Genomic DNA, 24,889 nt, shown 5'->3' on the forward strand with positions numbered 1-24,889 from the left:
TCTAAAAAATTTATTCCTTTTTGTTTTGTTAATTGGATCGGAGTTTGACAACACCGGATAATCTAAAATTTTACCTTTTGCTGCGGATTCTCTTAGTGGATCGATATCTTTCGGTATCCAACTATTCGATCCGCTTAAAACGGATCGGATCGGATCCTTCAAGTAAAACATAAGAAAATTGCAGCGAATAGGCACGGGACCAGTCTCGGGTCAGCTCGGCCACCCCATGATCCTGCAAAACCCGGCCCGGGAGCGACCGCGCTCAAAGCACCCCCACACCGACCGTCTACATTACCGAACGCCAACCCCGTCTGACGCCGCCGCTGCGGGATGTCGTTCCGCGACCACGAGATGGCGGCAGCCGTCGGGCGCCTCGTGTTGGCCTACGACGGTGCCATCGCCGGCCTCGCGCTCGCCGCCTTCGCCGCGGTCTCCTGGGTCAAGTACCTCGCCGCCTCTGCTGCCCTCGTCCGCATCCGCCGCGCCACCTCTGTCCCCATCTCTGGCCTCCGCTCCCTCCTCTCATCCGATGATTCCTCCGACGAGGATGGGGTCCTTGTTGTCGTCCGAGGCCTGGTCCAGCCCAGCTCTACCGTCGAGGCTCTCGGCGTTTGGCCGCTCTCCAAGTTCCGCGACGTCCTTACCCCCCGGGGCTCCGGCGAGAGGGCCGTCGCCGTCCTCAGCACCCAAACTGTAAATTTTTCTTCACTTGGAGGTCATCAATTGTATGCCTGACATTTAAGCTGATTTGTTCTTTGGATTGTTGCGATTTTTCTGTGCCCTAATTGTTTCAGTGAGGCAGCAAGCTTTGGTTGGCATATCTGAAATATTCTTATGGCATTACTGGTAAATTATTGGAATACTGGAACTTATTTTCCAATTATTTGCAATTCTCTTCTGGAGATAACCAAATAGTGAAGCAAAATGCAACAAAAAAAAGAAAAGGAAAACCTGTAAGGGACATTAAAGAATCCATTACTTCGATCGATCTCCTTGTGAAAGAAATCTTTCTGTTTTGCAAATTGCGAACCTTTTGTTTAATAATGAAAATTTAAATTGGATTGGCTACTGAGTTCTGTTATACTTTAAAACAAGTGAATATCAAAATTGGGATGGCTACTGACCGTCGTTATACTTTAAAATATATCTCATATGAGCAAATTTCAGTGCAATGTGTGCCTAGCTTAGATGTATTATCTAGCTTCTGAATCTTCAGGCAGTTGTATTATACATCATTTTGGGGTGGTATCTGGACTGGGATAATTGGAGCCAAGAGACTGGACAGACAGGAAGAAGGCAGAGAGATCTATAGTCCAGTTTAGTACAGCTATTAAGTGTGAAAGAGCAGGAAATGAGAGGGATCAAGAGACATGATTTATAACCAAGCGCTCCTTTTCTCTCTACCATGACTCTGAAGGGAGCAGCCAAACATTGCTTAGATGAAAAATCTGTCTATTTTTTGAAGACTTGGGTTCTTTTCTTTACCATTTAATTGGGTCCAAGAGTATGATTACTTGAGGGAAAAAATAGTTTGGTTACATCATGTGCCCACTGCCCAGAAATATGTTTCTGTGGATGAGGTTACTTAAGGATTATCTTTAGATCTTAGTTTAGTCCCAGGGGATATATTTATGGTTCTACACCTGAATGAAAGTGGAGGAGCTCAGCTGGGCATGACAAGTACATAATTGTTGCATCCAAGTCTTAAAAGAACTGTTGGAGAAAGTGCTACTTTTCTTGATGTTGAAGACGTGTTGTAAATTTAACAAGGCCAATTTTGAAGCAGTTTAAATTGGTAAGCATGTGAAACTCCTTGAAGGAGAATTAGCTAGCAGGCATGACATTAAGTTTAATTATTGCTATGATAGCATATGAAATAAGGAAGCAACAAGAATAAGTTCTAAGTATTGACATGTACTGTGCCATATGCGAAGATTAGATATACTTGCTTCACATGCATAATGCATAAAATGCCTGTTTGACCAAGTGTGTGAAATGCCATGTTTTGGGTACTCATGCAAACACATCTGAATCTGGTCAATATCCTGGAATTATTATTTATTTAATTTTGTAAAAACAGTGTATCTTTGCTACTCGCTGTCCAACTTTTAAAAGGTTTTGCTTTGATGGTTTTCCTTTTTATTTATTAAATGAAGCATTCTGCACCAATATAATAACTTGACCCATCATTAAATTTGAATATATCACTGGCATGCTTCTTGCTGATCCATCTGGACTTATGTGTCACATTTTCCGGACCTGGCAAGAATGTCTAGTATTCAGGGTGTTGCTTATCCATGGAAAGTTATGTGTGAGATACGTGAACCAAACAAGGATGCTAGAATTCAAGTGGAGGAGATTGTAATACTGCATACTAGTCCCACATTGAATGTGGTCGATACTTTGCTTGGCATGAGTTATGAGTTACTACCTTCACTATAAAACATATTCCTGAGTGCTTTTTTTTGTCTTTTTCCCACGTGGTATTTTGCTTGTGTTGTAACATTCTATATAAGTTGCCTTCCAGTCTAGAACATTGTTTACCAAATTTAAAATAGATGCCAAAGTAGCTAATTCTTGAATGAAATTTTACCATCCACTGTGACCTTATATCTTATCTTTTGTTGTTGAAGTGTCTGTACAATGAATGGAGGGGAATGTTCGGGTGGAGTTCTGATCTTAATGCACTACTTATGAGATCTTGGAAGGAGAGAAGGTCAAGTTCATTGGAGTTGGTAAATTCTGCTATCCATAGGCTCAAATTTTACTTGTGGAATATATACATCAAACATTATTGTAAATGAGGAAACATTAGTATAAATGTTGAAGATTATCTAAGTAAACTTGCAGGTACCATTTATTCTTGCTGATGGTGCCAAATCGTCTAATTCTGGTTATATTCATGTTAATTTGGATGGGTCAGCCCATCCACTACCTCTTACTACAGTTTATCATGAGCTGCACCCTGTTCAACTTACTCCATGCACATTTTTCCAGGCCATCTTTGGTAGTGGATATCCTGTAAGTTCTTGTTCTTTGCCACCTGCATATCTTGGAATTGGTTTCTTCTCCCCTTTACCTTTAACAATGCTCATCTTGTTAGGGTTCATTGTCAAATTTTGTGTTTTTGAAAGGTGGCATTGTTGCACGAAGAAAAGATCCTTCCTGTTGGAAAGGAGATCACTGCAATTGGCATTTGTAGACCAAGAGATGGAGCTTTAGAGATAAAATCGTGCAAGAATCTTCCTTTTTTCTTGTGAGCATTAATTTTGAGCACCAAATGTCTTCAGTATGCTACTTTTTCTTTGTAGCAAAATTTGTCAGTTTTGGAAGTAAATATCACTATGGTGAAATTCAACTATCAGAAGAATTTTTAACCTTTTAAGGCAAAAGTTAAATTTCTCATGCACTACACTGTACAGATAAAGGACTAGCATTTTTTATAAATGCTTCCTTATTATATGGGAGGTATGTTATGGCTTCGTGTGCTGTGCAGGTCTGACATGACGAAGGATGAACTTGAGGCTGAGCTTAATTCCAACACCAGGATCCTGTTATGGAGTGGCATTTTAATTGGAACACTGTCCTTTGGTATATTAGGCTATGCCTTGGTCAGGTATTGTGATTCAACTTAATGGTGCATAGCACCATATGTATACATATGCATAGACATATCAATAAAAATATAAATGTAAATTTGTGTATTATCATGCATGGATTATGATTTTGACCCATTTCACTCATTGGGTGAAAAGTGCTGCGCAGAACTGCTCTTGAAACTGGGTCTGGTGTTTCTCAGTCCAATATTTCATAGGGTTTGTTTGAACGGGTTAACCTTAAAAGGGACCAAAACCAGTCCTTCAACTTAAATGACTGTCTTCTCATTAATCAGGTCTAGGAAAGGGGAATAGGGAATCATAGGTCTTGACTCTAGGGGGGGGGCTATGGGTCTTGAGAGGAAATCCTCTTGCTTAGTTGTTGGAGAGAGTGGATAAGAGATCCAAGATTCTGAAGATCATGGACATATCAGCCTATATCACTGAATGAATCTTTTGGCAGCCTGCCGACAACCTAAATGCTACCATAACATTGATCCTTTAATGTTAAATCCTAGCCTATATATATGTGTGTACATCAGTATGTCATGTAGGATCATGCAAAATCATAACCTATATATATTTGTCTTTTTCTTCATTTAGGCACACAAGCTTTACCTAAATGGTAAATCAAACAATGACAGTGAATATGCTACACTATTTTATGTAGCAATGGTCCTTCCAGTAAACTAAATTATATCTGGTGTGGTGGCTTGAATATTTTAATATTCAGCTTTCGTTGTTACTAAAATCATCCCCGGGTTCAGTTGCTACTTTTGTTCAACATTTTTATGGTCTATGTTAATGGACAATTAAGTATCAACATATATATGACTATAATTTGCAAATCCTAATAGGGTTGTCTTTTGTGTATATTTCCTTTTTAGCTATCTTATTTAATTATATTCTTGATAGTCCTCTATATATAGAGATATCAGGATATTGGTCTGCGATGTAGTGCTAGTTGACATATAAGTTCTCCCTGGTTATATTGTTTCCATTTTTCTTGATCTGAAAGGGAACAAGCTCTTAAGTATGCATCTTAGAGGCTAGAGCTATGTTCATGTACAATGCCCATTTATTCTCCTAAATGCAGTTCATGCATTTGTAGAGTTAAATCCATATGCTCTAGGTGACTGTATTTATGACAAAAGATTGCATGTTCCTGTGCTTCTATATGGTACACAGGCCATGACATCGATCCCTGATAATTCGCGTTATAGGTGCGTAACTCACGTTGTGAAGTATTTGTTTTTGTAGTTACATGATTCAGGTGTCTCTGAAGCATGTGTTTTTATAGTTATATGATATGGTTTTATCGGTGCATGTGTCACATACATAGTATGTTTGCAATTTAAGTATTTAGAAACTGTTTTTGGTTATCACTGATGTCTGTTGATATGATTCTTTTACCTTCTATCATGTGATAAATAATATTAAATCTCAGCAGTTTATTAATAATAATGCAGGAACTGGCGGAAATGGAAGGAGTGGAGAACGAGAAGAAGAGAGATCCAGGACTTACATGATGAGTCTCTGATTGAGAGTAGTATGGAAGCTGAGGATGCACCCGAGGGAGAACTTTGTGTCATCTGCTTATCAACACGAAGGAGATCTGCATTTATTCCTTGTGGGCATCTTGTTTGCTGTTCTCGCTGTGCACTGCATGTGGAGCGTGACTCCTCACCAAAGTGCCCTGTGTGTCGGCAAGATGTTCGATCCTCAATTCGAATATATGATTCTTGAGGTGCATGGACTGACTATTAACACCCTTTTTTTTTTTCTAGTATATTTTTGTTAATGTGAAACAGGACATTATGAATTCGGTGACTTGTATTTCTTCCACACGCTTGGATGTTTGTATATGGAATATATGGTCATCTAAATTGGACACATTGTTTCCTGTTTATTTTTGCTCTTGTTGCATATAATTTGTTCAGAACTAATGTGGACACATACAAATTATCACATCGGATCTCTTACAAAACAAATTTATGATAGAACGTGAAACTATTTCAATCCATTTTGAACAAACACTTATGAATATTTCCAAGTACTGATTCCTTCAAAATTTTTGGATTGCTTTGTTGCAAGATGTGGAATGGCGAAAAGATTGAAGATGCGTGTTGATGATACAGCATGTCAAGGCCAGTTGATGCTAATAATAGCAAACTTACTTCTCGGCTAGCTGAGTTGGCTGTCTTGGGAACAACCATGTGCGTGCGTTAATCATGTCGATTCGTCAGTCCACCCAAAACATAGGTTTTATTTGTGATTTTGTGTGCATAAGTTATTTGCTAGCTAATTTTTTTGTGGAGTAATTGTGACTAGCTAAGCTGCTGAACTACCACGAGTTGCATAATATGTGTGAGCTCTTGGCTAGACAAATAATAATGGGAAAGAAAAGGCACAATGTGATAATTTTCTTCTAGCACGGATTCTCGAACGTGTGTTATTGTTCTTCCAGATGGTAATGTCCAAAATCCTTCACACATCAATGATAGTAGTTTTGATGCTAAATAGCAAATAAAGAGTAGTAGTAACATGGTATGTATAAAGTGGTTAATTAGCAAGTTGCATACATAACATGCATACATAAAATCACCCCCCACCCCACCCCCCAATAAAATAAAATAAAATAAAATAAAATAAATGTAAGAAAGCATCGAACAGGGGAGCTTTTTGGTGTCCTAAACAATTGTTCTACACAAGTACTGACCTTGCAACATAGATTAAACCTACAACAGCTGCTACAACCTTCAAGTATCACGATGCTGCTACATGAGATTGATCCTTTTTACCTTTTTTTTTTTTTTCTTTTAAGGAAACGGAACTTGACTTGTGAAGAGAAAGAAAAAGGGCGATTAAACCTACTACTTTTCATTTCATCAGTCAGCAAGTAAAATGAAGCAATCGATCTTCCGAAAGAAAAGAAGAAACATAATATTATTTAAGTAGAATTTGTGGTTATATTCATATAACATAACTGTAGAACACACATAGATTTAATAAGCACAGTGATTTGCCAACACAGTAACAGTGCCAATATCTGATCAATGGCTTTAATAAAGATGTGAGATCCTCAACATATTAGAGGAGTGTTGAGAACATAATAAATGGATTTATCATCTCCCATCGATCAACTAAAAGCTTTTAAATGAATTGTTATGGACTATATATAAGTCCCACCAGATATCAGAATGAGAGTTGTTGTGGTTCTCTTTCCTCGGAATTTTATTTGCAGCCAATTTAGGAAGGTTTAATTAATTACCTCCTGCGAATCTTCCAAAGAAAGATAGATATAGAGCGTACTATTCATCTTCTTCGTAGCAGTCAGTGGCTTGCCATGATGCCTCTGCATGCATGCAATCGATCCCCACGCGGCATTGCGTAGTTCTTCATCTCTCCGTTGTATTGTCATCGTAGCCTGTGCTCTTACATGTTGTTCCTTTAAGCTCTAATGATCGGCACTGCACTGCTACCTTTCCTTCCAAGTACATGGAAGATTCCCATGGTTACTCTTTGCCGTGTACAAGATCCCTAGGTGAAGAGATACAGCACAACCCCCATTCTACATTACGCCGCTAATCCGATGGTTTGGGCTTTGGATCACTAGGCTTGATTGGATTGTGACATGAGACTCAGATTTCGTTTCTTTCGCTCTACTAAAGCATATATTAATGACATTTTAAGTTGGTTACCTAAAGATAGTATTGTCGTGAGTTCAAATCTTGTGGTTGTTCCTCGTTTCTAGTATCTAATTAAACATTTGAGTGTCATTAACACATTGAGTCTAAGTCGACTTAGTGATGACAAAGTATTATTATTGGATGTAAACTTCTGACATTTGTAGTTATCGACTAAATCTTAAGACCATCTAAAAAGGGAGTTTTTTTTTTCTTTTTTCGATCTTATAATTAAAAATAAATATTTTTTTATAAAAAGTGAATGGTAATTTTATTTTAATTTATTTTAATTTATTTTAATTTATTTTATTATTATCGATCCGATTTGATCTACTCTGAAGTAGTAGTGTCACAGACAACGATATCCATAGAGCCCGTCCCGGTGGAGGACCGCAAGCACTCACCCCAAGTGCTACTTCAGGTGGGTGCTGCTTGCAAGGCTGCCGGCAACCTGTGATGGCGGAGCACATATCTCTCCATGATCATTAATCATATTGCGAGCTGTCGCCCACATCACCTCCATGGTTGGGGTCCGAGGAATAGGAGTGGGAATGATAATAACATCAAGAAGAAGAAGACGAATATATTCGAAGCAAATGGATTCCTGGTCCCAACTCCCAACTCCCAACTCCCAACTCCCGACCCCCAACCCCCAACCCTGCTGGGTGGATTGCATAAATCGATCCCAACCCCCATCCCCACTGGGCGGATTGCATAAATTGATCCCACCAGTGGCCGACTCCTCGGTGGTGCGTTGGATGCTGTGAGCCACCAATCTTTTATTGCTCCGGCGTAAACCGTTGACCTTGCTTTCAGTTGTTCTCTCATTTATCTTTCACGTGGCATCAGCGCCCTCCTCACACCCACTATTTTTTTTTTTTTTTACGAAGAATAAGTAAATTTTTTACATAAGTAATCGAAGTGAAATTTGATTAAGATGCTTGTAATGATCTATTTAATTATTTACTACTTAAACCAGCTATTGCCTTCCCCACACTCATTATTCCTATATTTATTTAGGAATGCACATGGTCACCATAGATTTTTTTTTTTTTTTAACTAGAACATTCTACATTTTTAGACTAAATCTTCTTCCACTATTAAATGTAATTTTATTTGTTTCTTATGTGAAAAATGAGAGGGTGGTTTCATCAACATATTAAAATCAATTAAAAATGAAAAAAAGATCAATTTCCCAAGTATTCATATTATATTGATATATATCACTTACTATGAGGTTCTACATGTTAAATAATGTCAGATTGCGAACAACGATAAAGACAATCTAATCAATAATTAGTTCAAATGCAGGAGCTAATATGTACATGACATTTAAAACTAGTTCATAGTAGTGAATAGCTGTTTTAATAGAAAGCATAATAGCTATGACAGTAGGTATCTGCATTTTTGTTTGTTTGTTTGTTTTTTTGTTTTTATGTCTGTATTTCTGCTGGTTAGAACATTATCTAAATGGAAAAATAATAAAAAAAAAGAGTTGAATATTTATACATAAACAAAAAATATACATGCATAAACCATATGATGCTACCGAGTCTTATAAATACGTATTTGTTGGAACCATGACATACTAGGATTGTAATAAATTCCTCAAGCAAATAGCTAAAAGACAAACAAAGAAATCCCCACCAAACCACTTACAAGAAGAAAAGAAAGATATACCAGAGGATCTATCAAAAGAGGGAGAGAGAGAGAGAGAGAGAGAGAGAGAGAGAGAGAGAGAGAGAGATCCATGTTGGAAAGAACTCATCGTTTGTCATCCTAAACAAGCCGAGCAAAAGTAAAGGGGAAGGGATATGTGAATGTGGAGAAGAGAAGGACTGTCCCCTTGCTCCTCTAAGTCTGCCTCATTCCTAGGGATTGCCCCCTGTAGATTTTGTCGCCATGCCTGCCCTTCTTTCTTGTTTCTTACTCCTCTCATTTCTGTCGATGTGTGTGCGCGCATCATTCTACGTCTTTCCCCCCTCTTTCTCTGATCCCAAAAACATACTCTGCTCCAGTTCAAGGGAAAAAGCCAGGTGTCGGTGTTCTACAGGAATCTAGTCCTTTTCACATTTCCTCTTCTCCTCTCCGTTCAAAACTTCATGTGTCTATTTACCTATCAAAAGAAGCATCTGAAAGAAGCAATGACATAGATGTGGCAGGGTCAGGCAGATCCATCGTTCTGGACTGAGTCGCCGAGTGATGTCTTGCTAAACAGCTCTAGGAACTATGAAAGAATTAATACAGATCATCAAGAAGAGAATAGCAGGTGTCAGAGAGGCTGACATCATCAAATCCTCAAAGTTCACGTGATAATTCAAAGTTTCGTGAATATTTCTATAACTACACGAGAAATTTTTTTTCTCTTACATGTATAAATAAGATTTATGTTAATGAAACTGATCAAGCTTTCATATCATGTTTTAATCTATCATGGTATCAGAGTGATCTTACATTGAGTAAGACTTCTTTCTTGTTATCCACCGATAACAATCTTAAAAGTCAACTAACTCTCAGGATCGATCATGGACGTGACCACCCCCTTCTTCAGTCTTCTTCACTCTCGTGATCACCTGCCATCATGAGTCTGTCATCGTCTATGTTGCATTGCTCCTCGTCGTCCTCGTCATCATCCTTGCCGACAACAGCGCGCCTCTCTTCCACCCCTTGGGCTTCCTCCTCTACCTCGACCCACCTCCAGCGATGTTGATCTGAGCCGACGACAATCTACCACCTCCAACAACATTGATCAGATCAATGCTCTCTTCCTCAATGATCGCTATTGTTTGTGCCCCGAGCGTCTTTGCTGATAACAGAGAGATTTTCTCTGATAAGAGAGAGTTATTCTCAACTGCATAGCAGATGAGATTTCTTTCACTATGTATAAATAGACTTCACATGATACTACTTGAAGTGTGCCTTTTGCTTTATCCTTATAATTTCATTCTTCATTCTCTTATTCTATCATGGTATCAGAGCCACTTGCCTACAGCAAGCTCTCTTCTTGTTGCCAATTCATCATTGGTGTTGCCACTTTGCGCCAACGTCCGTTCCCTTCCACTACAGCATTTCTAGTGCTGCTCATCAGCACTGCCCCACCTTTCTTCCTCGTTGTAGCTATTTTCCTTCCTCTTCTGCTACAGCTTCCTCCTCTGTTGCAGTTTCCTCCTTTGCTGTAGTAGCATCACTGCAACATTACTGTAGATTTCTTCTCTACCGTCGCAGCCGTCGTAATCACAACCACGACCAACGTCGTTGAGAAAAGCGAAGCTTCGCTCTTGCCTTCGGCCAGCGACCAACGTCGCTGAGAAAAGTGAAGCTTCACCCTTCGGCCAGCGACCAACGCCGTTGCATTCCTAAGAGGCTCCGTGGTCAATCTCATCTTCCTCACCGCGGTAGTCTTCGCTGATCTGTCAACATTCGGCAGACTTAAGGAGAATGAAGGGAACGCCTGTGCCATCACAGCAACAGCAATCACAGCAGCAGCAGCAGCGATCTACACTTATCTTACTCATGAAGCCTCTCGCTTGTAAACAATTCTTTGCATCAATCCAAGATTGGTATCCTTATCAGGAGTACCATCTTGCGGGGGCATGATAGAAGATAAGATTTTCCTAACTATATGAGGAAATTTCTCATTCTGTTGAGGAAAATCCTCTATTCTGTTAGGGAAATCCTTCCTCCTAATTTGTATAAATAGGAGAGGGAACATGTTAATAGATTCAAGCTAAAGCTATTTCATTTCTACAATAAAGCTTCTTCAATTATTGTTCTTTTCTTCTATTATTTCTATCATTTGCCACCTCGCTGACCTACTACCATTGCTACAACAACAACGCCCTAGGAAGAAGCACGACCCACCTTTGCACCTTGTCACAGCCATTTTCCCACTCTCCACCCTACACCGACAACCTCTTCTCCTCCTTATGTTAGTGTCTTCCCCTCTCCTCCTTTGCTTCGTTGAGGTCACTCATCAAATTTAAGAAAGTCTTCTCCTAGACTTAGTGATACTGAAGTACCTTAGCCTAACTAGGCACGTGTTAGTGACTCTCCACCAATATTTATACCTCCCACACAACCTAACAATTCCATCACACTTGTACATCCCATGATAACATACTCCAAAAGTAGTATTTTCAAATTACGTCACATCTTTAACCTTCATGTTGTCACAAAATTTTCCTCTGAGCCCATTGAACCCACTACCATCACTTTATTGAATCTCGGATTTTGATGATGAAGTCAATTGATGGGTTAATTGATCTAATCCATATTATTGAGTTAAGTGTACAGGATTAACTACGATAGCTTGAAGACATAAAGTAAGTCTATCGGAGTCAAGTTCGATGGGTGTTCGAGAGTCCGCCGAAAGTCCGAAGAATCATCAAAAGTACTGCCGGAACCAACCGAGAAGGAATCAGGGACTTGCCGAAGTTTTCGGAAGTCCGCCGAAGAGATCGTCGGAGGTTTACGGAGATTATCGAGAAGGTTCGGCTACTTGCCAAAGACTCGCTGAACTCGCCACAAGACCGGGAGTCTGCTGGGAGTCCGCCAAAAGAAATCCGAGGGTGTATCGAAAGTCCGCCGGAAGTTCACCGGAAAGCTCGGCGAAAGGAAACTCGACGTTTCCGGTTAAAAACCTACTTAGGACTATGTCTTAATTTTATAGTTTATATATAATTAGGGTTAGGATTAAGGGTTAATCCTATAATCTGGTTAGGGGCCAACTGGGCCCTAATATAGATTGGTTTGGGCTAAATTAGGAGCCCAACCAGTGACCCGTAAGGTCGGGTGGTGGCACCACCGGACTGGGTGGTGGCACTGCCCAGAACCCAAAAGGTCAGGCAGTGGCATTGCCCAGAACCCGAGATTTCCGACGGTGGCACCGTCAGTACACTATCAGTGTCAGACACTGACAGGCGGTGGCACCGCTAGCACCGGAAACCCAAAAGTAATTCAAATTTGGAGCCCAAATTTGAATTCTCTTAGGGCCTATAAATACCCCTCAATTCTCAGCAGAGAAGACACCTTTTTGACAAGTTAGAAAGTGAGAAAAAGCTCTAGCAAAGTCTTGTTTTCAATAGCTTAAGTGTTCACCTCCCTCTTTCTCTTTGAAAAATCTATAAGAGTATGAACCACTTGTAAAAAGGTTGTAAGAGGGGTATTTGGTCCTTCCCCTTCAAAATGATTTGCTAGTGGAAGTTGGGAGCCTCATCGAAGAAGGCTTCGCAAGTGGATGTAGGTCATTTGATCGAACCACTTTACATTGTGGTGTTCCTTGAATGTGTGAGTGTTTAATTTTCTGAACCACTTATCTTCTTAACAGCAAACTATTCGGTTTTCTTCTCTCTACTCTTGACTTCCTTTACTCGAGCTATTTTAGCTAAGTCATCCTTCATCGAATCGAAATCTCTACACATTTATGAAATCGATTTCAAACTTAAGAGTTTTAATCCGCTGCACTAATTCACCCATCTCTCTTAGTGCCACTCCGATCCTAACAATTGGTATTAGAGCAAGGCTCACTCTCATATTTGGTTTAATATCCAAGAGAGATGGCTTACTCCGACATGCAAGAGGGTCACTCTATTACACGTCCGCCTATGTTTAATGGGTCGGATTATATATATTAGAAGACTCGTATGAGGATCTTCCTTATTTCCATGGATTTTGAGTTTTGGACTATTGTCAAAAATGAATTTCAAAAATCTTCTCTTCCGATGAGCGAATGGGATAAATCGGAGAAGAAGGTTTTTGCTTTAAACGTAAAGACTATGAATGTCTTGTTTTGTGCACTTGACAAAAATGAATTTAATCGCATTTCGATTTGTGATTCGACTTTTGATATTTGGAGAACTCTTGAGGTCACTCATGAAGGCACTAGTTGAGTAAAAGAGTCCAAAATCAATATTCTTGTGCATTCGTACAATTTTTTCCGGATGAAACCAAGTGAGTCCATCGGAGACATGTACACCTGTTTCACGGATGTCATCAATGGACTCAAAGCTCTTGGTAAAGGTTTTTCTAACTTTGAACTAGTAACTAAAATTTTAAGATCCCTTCCAAAGAGTTGGGATCCAAAAGTTACGACCATTCAAGAGGCCAAGGACCTTAAAATATTTCTTCTCGAAGAACTTATTGGGTCTCTTATGACCTATGAAATGACGTGTCATGCTCATGAAGAGCTCGAGAACCCTCTTCCAAAGAACAAGAAGGATATGACATTTAGAATACAAGAAGACCACTTGAAAGGAACATCAAGTGATGAGGACAGTGACGATGACATTGCACTTTTAACTCGAAAATTTAAAAAATTTATAAGAAAGAATAAATTTTAAAATGACACCAAAAACAAATTTGAACGTAAAAAAGACCAAGTAATATGCTACGAATACAAGAAGCCGGAGCACTTCAAAAATGAATGCCCCCAAGCCAAGAAGAAGCAATCAAAGAAGAAGAAAGCTTTAAAAGTGACTTGGGATGACTCAAGTGATTTCGAGAATGAAGAAGCTAGCAACAAAGAGGAGGCAAACTTCGCGCTAATGGCTTTAGGAGGAGAGGTATGTGATTTAATTAATGAAGATTTATCTTTCGATGAACTTTCTATTGCTTTTCACGAATTATTTGATGAGTGTAGAACTATTAGTAAGAATTTCAATCTATTAAAGAAAGAGTATGCCTTACTACAAAATAAGCTTGATAATCTTCAAACTCCTTCATGCACTAAGTGTGAATACTTAAAAGCAATAAAAGATGAGAATTTGCTACTTAAAGAGACCTTAAATAAGTTTAAGGTCAGTAGCAAAGGCTTGGACATGATATTTGCAAACAAAGGTTACGTCACAAATAGAAGTGAAATTAGTTTTGTGAGAGGATCTCACCAAAATCCTACCACCTTCATTAAAAGACTTACATTACGTGTTTCACCTCATTTGAAATGCAACTTTTATTGTAAATTCGGACATGTTATTTACAAATGTCCATTTAAGAAAATTAGTCTATATAAGTTGATATGGGTTCCTAATGGAACTATAAATAATTCAATGATGAATGACAAAATTAGTAGATCAATTTTTGATGCACCCAAAATCAAATGGGTACCTAAAAACCATCCTCTTTTGTAGACAAACTCACATATCATCAAGTGTAAGTGGGTCTTTCGAATTAAACAAAACCCAGATAGATCTATTGCTAGATATAAAGCATGTCTAGTGACCAAAGAGTTTAATCAATGACCTAGTGTTGACTTCACAGAGACATTCAGTCCCATTGTTAAATCGATAACAATCTGATTTATCCTGAGTTTGGCTATCAAAAGATTAGCATTTATGATAATTGGATGTTAATAATACTTTCTTACAAAAGACTCTAACTGAAGATGTCTTTATGCAACAACATCCTGGTTTCATCTATCCTCGATATCCAAGGCATGTTTGTAAACTACAAAAAACTATTTATGAACTTTGTTAAGGTTCAAGATCTTGGTACATCAAACTCGGCTCGTTCTTTATATTAACTAGCTTTATCAACTATAAGTTTGACACTTCATTATTTCTATGATAACAAAATGGTGGTACAATATATCTTATGTGGATGACATTATCGTCATAGACAACAATCCAATAGAGATCAAGGGATTCCTCAAGAAATTGGTAGATTGATTCTCTATCAAAGATCTAGGAACTTTAAGCTACTTTCTGGGAGTAAAAGCAATGTACACATCTTTATGACTCTTTCTATCTCAAAGAAAGTACATTTAAGATCTATTATCAAAGACAAATATGCGGAACATCAAAGAGGTTGCCACTCCACTCTCTACTACTGAATTACTCAAATTATATAACGGTAGTGCTACTATGGATCCTACACAATGCCGACAAGTACATGGCTCCTTATAATACTTGTCTCTCACGTGTCCAAACATCTCATTTGCAGTCAATAAATTATCCTAATTCATGCATCGACCATCCACTATGCATTGGTCTACAATAAAATGAGTCTTGTGATATCTCAAAGGAATCCTTAATCATAGACTCTTTATTTATAAATACTCATCACTTTATCTCCATGCCTTTGTCAATGCTAAATGGGTAGGAAATATTAATGATAGAATATCTATATCGGGGTATATTATATTTTTTGAAGCAAATCCAATCAATTGAAGTTAAAAAAAGCAGAAGACAACCGTAAGGTCTACAACTAAAATTGAATACCAAACTATCGCCACCGTTATTGTAGAACTCAATTGGGTCACAAATTTACTAAAAAAACTCGCCATCGTTGTTGTAGAACTTAATTGTGAGAATGTCGGAGTCACCTATCTATGTTTCAACCTAGTGTTCCACTTACGTATGAAACATATTGTCATCGATTTTTACTTCATTCAGGATTAAGTTATCAGACATCAATTATGTGTTTCTCATATGACTGATTAACTAGCATACTCTCTAAAAACCGCTCACCCGTAAAATATTTTCATTGTATTAGTCCAAGATCGATGTCCTTGATAGGAGCTCAATACGTGATAGAAGATAAAATTTTCACAATTACTAAAGGAAATCTCTCTTAACTACTTAATCTTGATAGAGGAAATTGACACGGGAGTGTCTAATTTACTACAATCTGATTATATGAGCCTTGATTATGATCTAGTATCTTTTTCAGTCAATAATGATGCCTCATAATCTTTATCTCAGCACACAAAAAAAATGACAGCTCATCAGCATATTCTCTGCACAAAGTTAAAGCTGTTTCAAGGTGCTTTTCTTCAAGATAAAGGAATGCATTAAAGGAGTTGGTTGGCAGCTGTGAACATTTCTTCATTACCAATGAGGGCATTAAAATAGTTGGTTAGAAGCTGTAAACACTTAATTTCGAAATTCCCTATGCATGAAGGGTTGTTTCATGCACTAGTATTTATTTTGGTGTTTAGGACTTAGAAAGGACTTTTAGAAAACTGAGGATATTGGCAGAAGCTCTCTTGGAGTGCTCTTTTGAACTCTGTATCTCTTGGATGCGTCCTTGAGTGGTGAGTCTTTCGCTTTCAGTTATGTATCCTTGTTTATTATCATTAGGGTGGTGATCTTCTGTATCCCTTTTGATTTTTAAACTTGGTGGTGAGCTATATATCGTTTTATCGAAGTTTCTTCAAAAGTGCGTTCCTTGCCTTTTGTGACATTTTCTATCTGAACAACTGTTATATCGGTTTTCTATCGACATCTATTCTGCATTTTTACCCTCCCCGGTATCAGTTTGGTATCAGAGCTAAAGGCTAGAGATCATGGCAAGGCGGAATGGAAAAGATGTAGTTGGTGAAGGTAGCGATCACGAAGATGACGCTGAGTCGTTGAGGCTGCAGCTACGAAAATTGCTGCGTAGCCTACAAGAAAAAAATGAGATAATCGATGAACTTCAGAGTAGACATAACAAATATGAAAATGAAGCTCGAGAGTTTACTTATGATGATGATACACTTCTTCCAAGGGAGTCGAGAAGATGTCGGAGCAGAAATGAAGTCCAAGACGAGTGGCAGAATAAATATAACCCCAGATTTGATATTCCTGAATTTGAAGGCAAAATAAATGTTGATGACTTTATCGATTGGCTTAATATAGTAGAAAGAATTTTTTATTTTCATGAACCACCGGAACAAAAGAAGGTCAAACTTGTGGCACTCAAACTCAGGCGGAATGCATCTTTTTGGTGGGAAAATCTGAAGAAACAAAGAGAACGTGAGGGGAAGAGTAAGATCGTTACATGGGAGAAAATGAAAAGGGAGCTAAAGAGAAAATATTTACCTGATAATTATAGACAAGAGATCTTTCTCAAAATACATGATTTCAAGCAAAAAGATCTTAGTGTGGAGGAGTACACTGCAGAATTTGATAATTTGATGTTAAAAGGAGAGCTTGTGGAACCGGAAGAGCAAACAATTGCAAGATACTTAGGAGGTCTGAAGTATGAGATTGCTAAAGTTGTTCAGCTACGGCCATATTGGTCTTTAAATGATGTGAGCAAGCTGGCATTAAAAGTTGAAAAGCAACAGAAGTTTGAAAAGAGTTTTCGGTATGGCTCAAAAGAAGACTACACAAAAGGAGGAAGTTTCAAGCCTACTGTCCAAAGCAAGGTGATATCGAAGGTGCAAGAAAAGGGTGAAGAGTCTTTTGGCAACAAAAAAACACCTAATTCTTCTACCCCAAGTGGTCGAAAATGCTTCAAATGTCATGGTTTTGGGCATATTGCTTCGGATTGTCCAAATAGGAGGATTGTAACTTTGGTTGAAGATCATAGTGATGGAGGCGAAGATGAAGCTGACGACGAACCAAAATACAATGATGATGAGGAAGAGATTACTTATGCTGATCATGGTTTGTCTATTGTATTGCAACGTAGTTTACAAGTGTCATATGTGGCCGACGATGAAAGTTGGGTGAGAAAAAATGTGTTTCACACTAAATGCACTTCTCTTGGCAAGGTGTGCTTGGTGATCATCGACAGTGGCAGTTTTGAGAACGTGGTTTCTTTGGAGATGGTGCAGAAGCTGAAGTTGGATACGATCCCTCATCCACATCCATACCAATTATGTTGGTTGCAAAAAGGAAATGACATCAAGGTAACTAAAAGATGTTTAGTTTCATTTTCTATTGGCAAGTATTATAAAGATAAAGTGTGGTGTGATGTTGCCCCTATGGATGCTTGTCATTTACTATTGGGAAGACCTTGGCATTATGATAGAAGAGTATTGTATGATGGTTATAAACATACTTATTCTTTTAAAGTGAATGAAAAGAAGATTATCTTAGCTCCATTACAACCTTCCGAAATCAGTGCGCCAAAGAAGGAAGTTAGTGCTTTTATTTCTTATAGAGAATGCAGATATGAATTGGACAAGGGCGGTCATATTTTGGCCCTAATGGTAGTAGAGGAGAACGAACAACATAAGGAGACACCGAAAATCATGCAACCAATCCTAGAAGAATTTCAAGATGTTATACCGGAAGAGATTCCACATGGCCTTCCACCTTTGAGAGACATTCAATATCACATTGATCTTATTCCGGGGGCTGTTCTACCTAATAAGGCTGCGTACAGAATGAGTCCTAAAGAACATGAAGAACTTCAAAGGCAAGTTGATGAATTAGTGAAAATGGGGTTAATTCGGGAGAGCATGAGTCCTTGTGCAGTTCCAGCTTTGTTGGTGCCTAAGAAAGATGGTTCTTGGAGAATGTGCGTGGACAGTCGCACCATCAACAAAATCACAGTGGACTATCGCTTTCCTATTCCAAGGTTAGATGATTTACTTGATCAATTGTGTGGTGCTTATATTTTCTCTAAAATTGATTTGAGGAGTGGCTATCACCAAATAAGAATGAGGCCCGGAGATGAATGGAAAACAGCATTTAAAACTAGAGAAGGCTTATATGAATGGTTGGTTATGCCATTTGGACTATCTAATGCTCCTAGCACATTCATGAGATTTATGAATCACATACTTAAGCCATGCATTGGAATATTTGTTGTTGTTTATTTTGACGATATATTGGTGTACAACAAGAGTGAAGAGGAGCATATGAGTCATCTGAAAGAAATCTTTCTTATTTTGAGGCAGCAAAAACTTTATACTAATCTAAACAAATGTGATTTCTTTACTTCTAGTGTGGTGTTTTTGGGGTATGTTGTTTCAAAAGATGGAATCATGATGGATCAAAGTAAGGTTGAAGCTATTCTCAATTGGCCAACACCTGCTTCATTACATGATGTGAGGAGTTTCCATGGCTTAACATCTTTTTATAGAAGATTCATCAAGAGTTTCAGCTCTATTGTCACTTCAATCACCGAATGTCTGAAATGTGACAAATTCAAATGGACTAGTGAGGCTAACGATGCTTTTGAGCTTTTGAAAAGAAAGGTTACTGAGGCTCCTATCTTAGTTCTACCAAATTTTGATAATGTGTTTGAAGTTGAATGTGATGCATCTAATGTGGGAATTGGTGCTGTTTTGAGTCAAGACGGAAGGCCCATTGCATTTTTTAGTGAAAAGCTGAATGATACAAGAAAGAAATACTCTACTTATGATAAGGAGTTTTATGCGATTTATCGAGCTTTGTCTCATTGGGGTCAATATCTTCTCGCCAAGCCATTTGTTCTATATTCTGATCACGAGGCATTAAAGTTCATTAATCATCAGCACAAGCTAAACAAGAGGCATGCAGCTTGGGTGGAGTTCTTACAATCTTACAACTTTACAATCAAGCACAAATCTGGTGTTCAAAATGTAGTTGCTGATGCATTGAGCAGAAAGCATTCTTTATTATCAACAATGGAAGTCAAAGTGGTTGGATTTGAAACATTCAAAGATCTATATGAGAATGATGTGGATTTTGGCTCGATATGGCAGAATTGTAAATCAGGTTCCTTTCAACAATTTTTTATCTTTGATGGTTTTCTTTTTCGAGCTAATGCGTTGTGTGTTCCATCTTGTTCTTTGAGACAAGTAATTCTAGCTGAAGCTCATGGTGGTGTTTTGGGAGGACATTTCGGTAGGGATAAGACTCTAGCTCTTGTTCAATCAAATTTCTACTGGCCTAAAATGTTCAGAGATGTGGATAGACATGTGAAGCAATGCCGAATGTGTCATTTGGCAAAAACAAGAAGTCAAAATTCTGGTTTGTACACTCCCTTGCCAGTGTCAAATGCTCCATGGGAGGATGTGAGTCTTGATTTCATTTTGGGACTGCCAAGAACTCAAAGGAACAAGGATTCTATCATGGTTGTTGTTGACAGATTTTCAAAAATGTCTCACTTTGTTCCATGCAATAAATCAAATGATGCATCTCATATTGCTGATTTATATTTTAAGGAGATTGTTAAATTGCATGGTATTCCAAGAACTATGGTGTCTGATCGAGATTCAAAATTTGTTAGTCATTTTTGGAGAACTCTTTGGAGGAAGCTGGGTACTTCTTTGAATTTCAGTAGCTCGCATCATCCACAAACCGATGGGCAAACTGAGGTAACAAACCAAAGCTTGGGAAATTTATTTAGAAGCTATGTTGGCAAGAATATTAAGCAATGGGATGTCATTCTTCCACAAATTGAGTTTGCCTACAATCGTTCTATGCATCATAGTATTGGTAAGAGTCATTTTGAGGTAGTTTTTGGTGCTTATCCTGCTGGTCCTTTGGACTTAATCCCTCATTCTACAACAAAGCAATTTAGTGGAGATGCTGATGAAAAGAGCTAAGCAGATAAAGAAGCTGCATGAGGGTGTGAAAGCAACCATTGAGAAGCAAAATGAGAGGTACATGCATGCTGCCAACAAACACAGAAAACATGTGGAGTTTAATACAGGTGATTTGGTTTGGATTCATCTAAGGAAGGAGAGGTTTCCACCGGGCAAATTTGGAAAATTGAAACCAAAGGCTGATGGTCCATTCAAGGTGCTTAAGAGAATTGGCAAAAATGCTTATGAGATAGAGCTACCTGAAGATTACGGAGTATCCCCAACATTTAATGTGGCTGATTTGAGTCCTTTTTATAATCATGTTGATGAATCAAACGAAGACTTGAGGACAAGTCTCATTCAACCGGGGGAGATTGACACGGGAGTGTCTAATTTACTACAATCTGATTATATGAGCCTTGATTATGATCTAGTATCTTTTTCAGTCAATAATGATGCCTCATAATCTTTATCTCAGCACACAAAAAAAATGACAGCTCATCAGCATATTCTCTGCACAAAGTTAAAGCTGTTTCAAGGTGTTTTTCTTCAAGACAAAGGAATGCATTAAAGGAGTTGGTTGGCAGCTGTGAACATTTCTTTATTACCAATGAGGGCATTAAAATAGTTGGTTAGAAGCTGTAAACACTTAATTTCGAAATTCCCTATGCATGAAGGGTTGTTTCATGCACTAGTATTTATTTTGGTGTTTAGGACTTAGAAAGGACTTTTAGAAAACTGAGGATATTGGCAGAAGCTCTCTTGGAGTGCTCTTTTGAACTCTGTATCTCTTGGATGCGTCCTTGAGTGGTGAGTCTTTCGCTTTCAGTTCTGTATCCTTGTTTATTATCATTAGGGTGGTGATCTTCTATATCCCTTTTGATTTTTAAACTTGGTGGTGAGCTATATATCGTTTTATCGAAGTTTCTTCAAAAGTGCGTTCCTTGCCTTTTGTGACATTTTCTATCTGAACAACTGTTATATCGGTTTTCTATCGACATCCATTCTGTATTTTTACCCTCCCCGGTATCAGAAATCTTTCAGGATTTATATTAATGAAACTAGTGAAGCTTTCTCATCATAATTTAATCTATCGAGAAGAAGAAATATTATCTGTTTTATTTTTAACTTTTCTCCCTTGAAAAATTGATTTCTTTTTTAAAATACTGCAAGGCTGTCCAACATAAAGAAAGCACAGATGTGGTAAGGCAAAACCGGTAGCTCACTCACTCCAATGCAGTCAAAATTGAAGACCAGACATGATAGTGTGTGTTTCGAAGAACAAAATCTGCGGAACATAAAACCGGTCCTATTTATTACTTGGTCAAGTCATATGGTAATGAGGTTCACTTTCTACTTGTGATCCGAGGCGAGGCAACACATTGGATTAATGTTCTCCATCCAACAAAGAAAGATCTTGCACTGCAGTTGGAGATAAATCCAAGTGAGTCATCCTATGTCCCGTAGTCACTTCAAATATCTCCCAAGACTCTCGCTGTCAACATCTTTCCATTAATTATTGGACTTAAATTGCACTCTAATTCTAGAGATGACTAGGTGGGCAGATGACTCACATTTTGTGTGCTAAATATGCTATATGCGAGCATTTAATGTATCAGCTTAGAATTTTCTTCCAGTAATAAATCGTCTTTTAACAAATTTATGAAAGATTAAGAATTAAACTCTGGATAAATTTGACTCAAAATATTTACCTCACGATCATCAGACTTGGAAACCAGACTCGCAGACATAGAAATCAAACTCAGAAATGGAAATCACGCCTTCATTAATTACTTCACTAACACATTTATCAGGCTTGGAAATCAAAATCTGAGTAAAATCGAAGAAAAAAAAACATAAAAAATGCTTCCCTGATAACTTTACTACCAAAAACTTGGAAACCAGACCTCTGTGTGAAATTAACAAAACCATTGAAATAGTTGACGCAGAATTAAAGAGCCAAAAGATGAACACCATTAGACATATATCCATCCACATTCAATTGTATTTTAATATACTAAAAATCAGATGAAGACAGCAGCATTGTCGCAAGGCTTCTGCTTGGATTTTATAATCCCTGAGAGCACCCTACTGTCCAAAAAGCCTACAACAGGCACTTAAAAGGACACATGATTAGTGCTGCGCGTAGTAAAATCTTGTGTGATTCATCTCAAGGCCTGTGCGTGCATCTTTTTGCATGATTACTGGAGCCGGTGTGAAGCTAGTCATGCAACACAAACAATGGCAGTGTCTTTATTATTATATGAAACAATGGCAGGCTCATCAAGGGCAAGGGCAGAAAAGTATGCAGACTATAATTCAACTCTGGATGTGAAAATTTTCTCTTTTTTTATGTGTTGGAGGGCGTAAGGGGGAGAGTGGAGGTGGCTAGTTTACAGGTAGGTCTATAGGGAACGTAACCCAGAAAACAGGGTTTAACCTATCAGTATCAAGTCAACCAATTTGTTGTTGATCTAATCACCTGACTAATCAAAACCACAATAGGTTCCATATCTATGCCTCTGGATATTTCACCCTTTAAGATCTCATCAGAATACAAGATTCCTTCCTGTAAACGACAGTGAATTTTCATTTTTATTTTTTGTTTTTGTTTTTTTTGTCTATCTCGACCTCCCTCTCAAAACAAAAAACTCTATGCTCTCTGATATATTATGCCACGAGTCACGTCAATCAAATCCCTCGTCAATCAATATAAATCAATAGCATTGATTAAAAGAAGTTAAGAACAACTCAAAAGGTCATATAGGATATAAGATTAATTTTGCTTTCTTTTGATGGAAATTAGATGATACCAGAAGGTGGGAGAGAAGGGTATTTTCTTGGTTTGGAATTGTGAATAAAATGAACGCATACGTCTGTTGGAAAGTATGGAAGGGAATGAAGATTGATTCCTTATCTTGAGAGGGGACAGCTTGGCATCCATAGAAAATTTCTACCCCAGCAATAATGATGGAGAAGATTGGATTGGCATCCCCCGTGCGCCCCTTCTCTCCTCTTTTATCCAAACCTCATGTTGCTCCCAGACGACGACGACGACAACAACAACAACAGATTACTTCCAAAGCACTCTCCGCGACCCCACATCCCATGCAATAATAATAATAATAATAATAATAATAACAATAATAATAATAATAATAATCCCCATCGCTTGCAAAGACATGACTCGAGTGGAAAGCGATCTCAGCAACGTGTGGTATTGTTCTTCTAGTTTAATGGGACTCGTACCAAAACGGCAAGTAGGGCCACCGAAGGCAACGATAAATGTTTGGGAACTCCATGGTATCACGAGTCCTTCCCCTACATTCTTTAACACTTTTGAACGCCTAATTATGGAGCTAAACCTCACGCTTTTGACTCTTTTGTGACGCTGAGACCGCTCCGCTGCAGGCCACGACAGAAATGTCGCCGAAGAAACACAATTCGCATCGACGATTGTTGAGCCACGAGTAAGGTTCCGACCTAGGCAAACCTAACAACAGCAAGAGAATCGCTTGCCTGGCGTCGGTCCTTCATTCGTAACTTGAGTCATGACTACAAGCAACGGGTCCGTGACTGCATAGTGTGGCACTGTGGGTGTTCTTATTGATTACCGGATGGATGATAACGGGTGAGGATCTGAGGACCGCGGCACGGCGGGAAGTCCCCTCGATCAGCCAGCCACACATCGGACGGAAGGGATTGTTTTGGGCCCCACACCTGAAGAGCGGAAAAACCAAGACAACAGCCCGTCAGCGATCGCACGCGCGTGAGTCGCTCTCCCCTCACCATAAAGGAGGAGAAGCTCGTCACCTCCCACCACCACCACCTCCACTTCTTCTCGTCTCCCTCTCGTCCGTTCCCTTTCTATCTTCTTCTTTCTCCTTCCTGCAATAGCAGAAGCTATCAGTTTCTCTGGGGGAGAAGGGCGCGATTGGATTTACTTGACTTGTGGCTCTTGAAATGGAGAGATGGGGGAAGGAGCGGCAGCGGCGTGGTCACGAGTGCCCATCCTTCTCCTCCACGCTGCTCGACGCAATCTACCGTTCCATGGACGAGTCCGACGCCGGAGGAACGCCCGAGCCTTCCCTCGCCGCCTCGAGGAGGCCCGCCATGGTGGTCAGCGAGAGGGCGGGGAGCCGACCCCGTGGCCTCCCGCCCATCTCTACCTCGAGCTCCTCAGATAATTCCAGCTACGGGGGCTTCTCCTCCTCCTCCGAGCCTGAGTCGGCTTCGAGCCACCGAGCCAGACTCAGGCCTATCCGTAGCGGGGAGGCGCCGGCTCGCTGCACCGCCGTCTCCAGCCCTCCCACTCGTCCTCCCCCGCCGCCACCGCTGCAGCAGCAGCAACGGATCTCCTCGCCGCCGGTCGTACACCACCGCGA

General features: G+C 39.1%; 2 protein-coding genes across 3 annotated transcripts in view; both read left to right on the plus strand.

Moving 5' to 3' along the window:
- The first annotated feature begins 152 nt into the window (after positions 1-152).
- LOC103974077 (E3 ubiquitin-protein ligase SPL2) lies at positions 153-6,025 on the plus strand. Of its 2 annotated transcripts, XM_009388826.3 has the most exons (7): positions 153-693; positions 2,634-2,735; positions 2,851-3,021; positions 3,135-3,256; positions 3,497-3,616; positions 5,066-5,343; positions 5,691-6,025. In XM_009388826.3, exons 1-6 carry the CDS (start codon positions 331-333, stop codon positions 5,340-5,342), a joined length of 1,155 nt encoding a protein of 384 aa, XP_009387101.1. In that variant the 5' UTR covers positions 153-330; the 3' UTR covers position 5,343; positions 5,691-6,025. The 2 variants fall into 2 exon arrangements, with proteins under 2 accessions (XP_009387101.1, XP_009387100.1); XM_009388825.3 differs by lacking the exon at positions 5,691-6,025 and having other exon boundaries at positions 157-693; positions 5,066-5,489.
- An 18,075-nt stretch (positions 6,026-24,100) lies between these two features.
- The window catches only part of LOC103974075 (protein BIG GRAIN 1-like), a 1,620-nt gene continuing 831 nt past the window's right edge, over positions 24,101-24,889 (plus strand). The window contains exon 1 of the mRNA XM_009388824.3: positions 24,101-24,889. This exon is cut by the window's right edge and continues 831 nt beyond it. Within this exon, the coding sequence (XP_009387099.2) occupies positions 24,468-24,889 (422 nt within the window). The 5' untranslated portion in view covers positions 24,101-24,467.

Source organism: Musa acuminata, chromosome BXJ2-5 (assembly GCF_036884655.1).
Source record: "Musa acuminata AAA Group cultivar baxijiao chromosome BXJ2-5, Cavendish_Baxijiao_AAA, whole genome shotgun sequence".
Classification (NCBI taxonomy): domain Eukaryota; kingdom Viridiplantae; phylum Streptophyta; class Magnoliopsida; order Zingiberales; family Musaceae; genus Musa; species Musa acuminata.